We start from the raw sequence: 6,622 nt of genomic DNA, 5'->3' as shown, positions 1-6,622 counted from the left end.
GAAGCAGCTTTTAATTCTATTTTTATTTCATTTTTGTCGACTACCTCATAGTTACTCATAATTTTTATCCTTTGTTTTTAAAATATTAACATCCCAGCGAATGAATAACCGTGCCACCGAATCCTACCGTAGGTTTATTATCAACGTTATCCCATTTTTTTAAATTTCACATGTCGATATTAAGTCACTCCCTAAGTCAATAAATCCGATTTTTCTAATGTTACTATTTTTATATCTTATGTATTTATCTACATTACTTCGAAAATTTTGGTTTATTAAAAGAAAGTATTACTTTTTTTCAGCTTTTTTTATTTATAAGGTATTCGATATCAAAGTGTCCTAATATTAAACATTTCATGCATTTCTTAAGGGTTTATGATTTTTAAAAGCAGAATGACTCATCTTTACGATTATAATACTTAAATAAAGTTGTTTTGCTACAAATAATTGTTTTTATAAAACATTGCTACCTTTATTATACTTGAAAAAAAAAGTTTTACAGTAACACGCAGTTTTAGCATTACTTTATATTGAAGAACTCGTGGTCCGAGGCCTGGGGCGAAGGCGGGTACGTGCGCGTGCAGGCGCGTGCGAATACGTGCGGCGTTCTCACTTACCCCTCCTATCCACGTCTCACGGACGACGACGTCTTTTTGGAAAAAGAGACCTTTTAATTAACTAATTGATTCTAAAATAACATTTGTATTTATTTATTGCCTGCCGGTCGCAACCAATATACTAAGGCTATCAGTACCGATAAATTTTCGAGTTCCGGGAAAAAAAATTCGAGACTCGGCCTGGCTGAGAGATTGTCTGAATGACTAACGATCTAAAGACATGATATTTGATGTTTAATTTATTGTCAAAATATTCTATCTACTGTTACAATATTCAAATAACAGAATTAATATAATTATTCTGAATTATATATAATTAATTTTTGCAATAAATTAAACTCAATTATAAAAAAATTTCTTCAATATAAAGTACGGCTCGCCTTTCTTTTGGCTCCAACCCACTGCTAAAACTGCGTGTTTTGAACTTTTCTTGGAACTGAAATTATACAATTTAAAAATTAACAAATATTTAAAAATTAAGGCAGGATTTCAAAAAAATATGTCATCAAAAAAGAGATTTCATTAATTCGATTCGAGTAAACGTTTATTATATATAAATTAACTAAGAAATTCAAATTTAATAGAAGCCAAATTACCGTCAAAATTATAAAAGCCTGTTAGAGTACGAAGCAGTTATACTATTTATAAATGTGTACAACTCATTACACTGACCAACGATCATCATAGAGAACTCCTTTCTTATAAAATTGAAAGCTCTTCGCTGACGAGTCCACGATGACCACGGCCGGTCCGTACTCCCTGATGGCCACCTGAGAAATGTTTCAGTTTCATTAGACGGATTCGTAATCTGGCACTCGCTGGAAGTATTTTTTTATAGAATCGGTGGTTGGTGTGTATATGGACCACCTGATGGTAAGTGGTCACCAACGCCCATAGACATTGGCATTGTAAGAAATTTTAACCATAGCTTACATCGCCAATGCCCCACCAATCATAGGAACTAAGATGTTATGCCCCTTGTGCATGCAATTACACTGTCTCACTCACCTTTCAAACTGGAACACGACAATACCAAGTACTGCTGTTTTGCGGTAGAATATCTGATGAGTGGGTGGTACGTAGGTACGAGCTTGCACATAGCTCAACCACCAGTAAAAGTAAGAATATTGCCGAGTTGCCTACGTATGTACAAACACTTTACTAGTACTTCTTTAACCGAATGTCTTTCAGGAAAATGATCCAAAATAGCCAAAACTCTTTATTTTATTGAATATTTATATATTTATAAGCCACGAATCAATAACAATTGACCTGTAGCGCCGGAACACTGTATTTAGTAATGTTGACGTGTGCGCTGATACGTGTGACGGGCTGAGCGATATCTCTTTTGCACTGCTCCACCTGGTAGCGAAAAATTATATTAATACTTATTTACATAATGTAATGCTAAGTGCGATCTGCAGATTATTTGCATGATGAAAGATATATTAGTACATTCTAAAGCAGAGGCATCCCTCGGTAACTGAACTCACAAAAAGTATCTATAATCGAGAAATCAAAAAAAAAATCTAACAAACGCCTATATTTCTTAAAGACTTACGTAAACACATTGTTGCTAAACTAAAATGACACAAGGGATGTTTAATTAAGTCTTATTTTTTTCAAAAGTCAAATAAAGTATAACAGTAAGAAAGGAATCAGTGTTTAACTAAACAATATGAGTAGGGCCCTTAAAGAATACCGCTATTTAATTACATTAATTACACACTACATTATTTGATAGTGCTTTTAGAACATGAACACAAATGAACAGGTTATGAAATACTCACGGGCCTGCGCAGTCAACGAGGTTCTGTTCAGAGAGTGGCACGAGGCGCTTGGTGCGACGGAACAGGGCGCCCTCCACCGCGCCCGCCACCGCGATCGTCCAGCACGACGAGCATGTGGTGCCCTGGACTGCACCATTTAAATCTTATTATAATATTCTTTTTATGTGTGACAACAAGGTAATGTTAAACACGCGACATGACGCAAAAATACGTTATAAGTGACTCAACTTGCTTATTTCGGAAAGCACTTGAAGAACTTTACTTTGCCAACTTCATTACTATGGGTTAGTGCACGTTTTGAAGTGTTTACTGTTAACAGAACAGAACTACATACAGTGTAGAGTTCTGAGCCTGATGTTAGCCTGGGGCCCTCACATCATAGTAACTCAAGAGGGATATATTGTACTATATATAATGTAGTCACATTATGAGTATTTGGAGATACTAACATCGCACATTAGATACGCCGCCCAGCGCTCGCCAGTCGAACCTGTCCGGTAGGCGCCGCTCGTACGCCGCCAGCGACGAGCGCGCGTGTGGGAACGCCTCGGCGTTCTCACGCTCCCCGCCCTGCGCCACCCCCGTCATGTCGCTCATCTCTTCGTCGAGGCGGTCCGCAAGGAAGTTTAGACCCAACTGAACGGTCGCGCCAGCACGGTTCCCGGACGATATGAGCCTTGAACTCTGCATCAGGATATTCTTGCGGACTATACTGAATGCCAAGGTTTAATTCTAATATGCTTGTATCTTTTAAAAGCTTCATTTTATTATTTATAGGTATAAATAATGATCTTCCGTTGTCATTCTTTTTTTAATACTAATTAAGAAATTAGTTTCCATATTTGGGAATTTTTAAAATGACCAATTTAATAACTTTAATCACATAAATAATTATTTGAAATTTACAGTACAGTCTAAAAAAGTCTTAAAAAGCCTAGATGGCCCTGTGGTAAGAACGCGTGAATCTTAACCGATGATCGTGGGTTCAAACCCGGGCAAGCACCACTGAATTTTCATGTGCTTAATTTGTGATTATAATTCATCTCGTGCTTTACCGGGAAGGAAAACATCGTGAGGAAACCTGCATGTGTCTAATTTCACTGAAGTTCTGCCACATGTGAATTCTACCAACCCGCATTGGAGCAGCGTGGTGGAATAAGCTCCAAACCTTCTCCTCAAAAAGAGGAGAGGAGGCCTTTAGCCCAGCAGTGGGACATTCACAGGCTGTTACGGTACAGTACAGTACAGAAACAGCCTGTTAATATCCCACTGCTGGTCTACGGCCTCCTCTGCCTTTTGAAGAGAAGGTATGGGACTTATTCCACCACGGTGCTCCAATGCGGGTTGGTAGAATACAAATAATAATGCAATACTTGATATTGTTGTGTTCCGGTTTGAAGGGTGAGTGAGCCAGTGTAATTACAGGCACAAGTGACATAAAATCTTAGTTCCCAAGGTTGGTGGAGCATTGGCTATAAGCGATGGTTGACATTTCTTACAATGCCAATGTCTAAGGGCGTTTGGTGACCACTTACCATCAGGTGGCCCATATGCTCGTCCACCTTCCTATTCTAAAAAAAAAATGAGGCAGAATTTCAATGAAATTAGACACATGCACATTTCCTCACAATGTTATTCGTCACTATCAAACATCATCATCATCATATCAGTGGTGCTTGCCCGGGTTTGAACCCACGATCATCGGATAAGATTCACACACTCTTACCACTGGGCTATCTCGGCTTCCTAATAAACTTGTAACTCCCAACACTATCTCAAACTGTATGCGTTCGTAATCGACCGAATTTAATTAAGATTTACACGTTCTAACCATTAGGCCATCTCGGCTTTTTTTAAGTATTTATGCAATACCTGTTATAAGTATTTTTTTTTCACAGCACGTGACTTGGTGAAGTCAACTGAAGAGTGCTTGCTGAGATGGAGTTTTTGGAGGCTCTGCTGTTTTGAAGTCTTGCCCCTGTTTGTCTAGACAACTGCGACTGTTGCTTCTGTTGCTACTGTTGATGCTGCAGCTTGTTGCATGCCACTTTGCACTGCTTTTTCTGTTCTGAATCGACAGTTCCGTTTTCTGTTCTGGATGCTGCATTAATGGTTTGCACTTTCTTGCTTATTTCAATTAACTATTATACGTCCTATTTAAAACCAATACTAATAATTATTTAGTTATTTAATAAGCACACTAGCAATATACATGTATCACACAGTCACACACACATATAAACAGTTTCTGATATGAATATTAATTAATAATAAGAATAAATATCCTGGGACATTATTCACACTGACTCCAGATTAAGCTTGTACAGAGCTCGTTCTATGGAAACCAGACAACTGATATACTACATATACTACTTTTCTTTTGTAAATACATACTTATATAGATAATTACACCCAGACTCAGGACAAACAGATACGTTCATGCACACAAATGTCTGTCCTGCGTGGGAATCGAACCCACAACCATAGGCGTGAAATGCAAGTCTCTACTAAACATGCCAACCGGCTCGTCAATTATAAGTGTACTTAACTTCATAGATTATTGCATGAACATGATTTAATAAAAATTGTGCCGTCAGGAACAAAGTTCTTTGTAATTTTCAACTCAAAACATGTTTTAAAATTTTAGTGTTTAACTGTATTATTATTAAACCAAAAAGCACAGTCGTCCTTTCTTTCAATGCAAAAATGTTAAGTACCAATTTAAATTAATAAATTACATTTAATATTTTAGTAATTTATTCAAAATTAAAATTAAAAACAGTTATTAAAGTATTATATTTTATTATTATCTGCCCAGAGAAGAATCGGCAAAAGAAACTCAACGGTTTTTTTTGTATATTTTTATTATCATGTCTTGAAATTGTTTTCAAATTTTATAAAAAAAGTATAATAAAAATAGTAAAAATATAGTCGGAAGACGGTCGTTTCATAACCAAGGTGTTCTATCATCTATAAACTCGCTAATTGTATAAGTCAAATAATACTGCAGGGGATCGTAAGCGCGATGTAATTCAGACACTCTTTTTAGCTGGCCATCTTTGCAATGCAGTATTGTATCTCTGGATCCTTTGTAATCTACTCATCACTGAATAGATTATACCATACCTATCTCTTCAACCATTCGTCCAAATTATATGCAGTAGAAGGGAAAAGTTTTTTGTTTTAAGCCAAGTGCTTAAACGATAAGTTTACTTATTTTGATAAGAATTCATAATTTTTGATAATTTGACCAACGAACAACCTAATGATTTTTTTTCTTAATATAAAAAATAGCTTTTTGTTACTTAAATATAAACTTGTAAAACTGATTTTCTTGTAGGCATTATCAAACTCTACAATTTTTCTCTAGAACTCGATCGTATATCTCCCATCGTTTTCGTTGGACCGTTTTTCCTCCGACTTACTTTGCAAATCTATATACAGCACTCACAAATGATATGGCTTTTTATCGGTAAAAGAATTTTCAAAATCGGTTCAATAGATCACGATTACCCGGGATTACCCCTACAACCTCACAAACTTTACCTCTTTATAATATTAGTATAGACAATCAAGAAGCTGCCACATACAGAAGATTAAATGATGAATGACAATTACGTACGTCAGTAATATTATTTTCGTTTTTTACCATTCGTTCCTAAGAAGATAGATCCACACAGCCTAATCAACTGAAATGCATGCCAAAAATAGTCCAAACTATTATATTTATTAAAGTGTAATATTTTAAACTTTGACAGCTAAAAATGAATAATGAAAGGCTTTTTTTTTACAAATCATATCATAGATATACTCATCTTGAATAATTTGAAAATCCATGTTTAACTTGAAATGATGATGAATAAAATATTTGTTATTTTTTTAAAGGTTTTCTGTGATAAAATAACTTTGTCTTGGTTGATTCCTGCACGAATAATATTATAATAGTGTTCATCTGAATAGCAATATTATTGGTCGTATAAATTGATGAAAATTTGTGTACTCAAAATTTTCCAAGTTTGTTCTAATCGATTTTAAATGATTTTTATAGTCTTAAAAATTTTAAAGCTTTTAAAGTATCATTACAAAAATATATTTTTTTACGATCCGCCCAATACCAAGCGGAATTGGTATTGGAAAGGTAAACAACTAAGAAAAGGAAGTTAGTTTATTAACAGTGATTAATATTAGATTGTTTTAATTTCAGATTGTACTTGC

At 35.3% G+C, this 6,622-nt stretch overlaps 1 protein-coding gene and 1 long non-coding RNA gene across 2 annotated transcripts; both read right to left on the bottom strand.

Annotated features, from left to right (window-relative positions):
* Positions 1–980: 980 nt before the first annotated feature.
* On the bottom strand, positions 981–1,981 carry LOC126777139 (uncharacterized). Its single transcript, XR_007670016.1, has 3 exons — positions 1,890–1,981; positions 1,290–1,387; positions 981–1,053 (listed from the first exon to the last, which is right to left on the bottom strand). It is a non-coding gene; the product is annotated as an uncharacterized LOC126777139 (long non-coding RNA).
* A 422-nt stretch (positions 1,982–2,403) lies between these two features.
* LOC126777307 (cathepsin Q-like) lies at positions 2,404–3,097 on the bottom strand. Its single transcript, XM_050500311.1, has 2 exons — positions 2,857–3,097; positions 2,404–2,534 (listed from the first exon to the last, which is right to left on the bottom strand). Exons 1-2 carry the CDS (start codon positions 3,095–3,097, stop codon positions 2,404–2,406), a joined length of 372 nt encoding a protein of 123 aa, XP_050356268.1.
* Positions 3,098–6,622: the final 3,525 nt, after the last annotated feature.

This window comes from Nymphalis io, chromosome 22, assembly GCF_905147045.1.
Source record: "Nymphalis io chromosome 22, ilAglIoxx1.1, whole genome shotgun sequence".
Classification (NCBI taxonomy): Eukaryota; Metazoa; Arthropoda; class Insecta; order Lepidoptera; family Nymphalidae; genus Nymphalis; species Nymphalis io.
The sequence above is the reverse complement of the archived record's forward strand: the minus strand, read 5'-3'. Positions and strand labels throughout refer to the sequence as shown.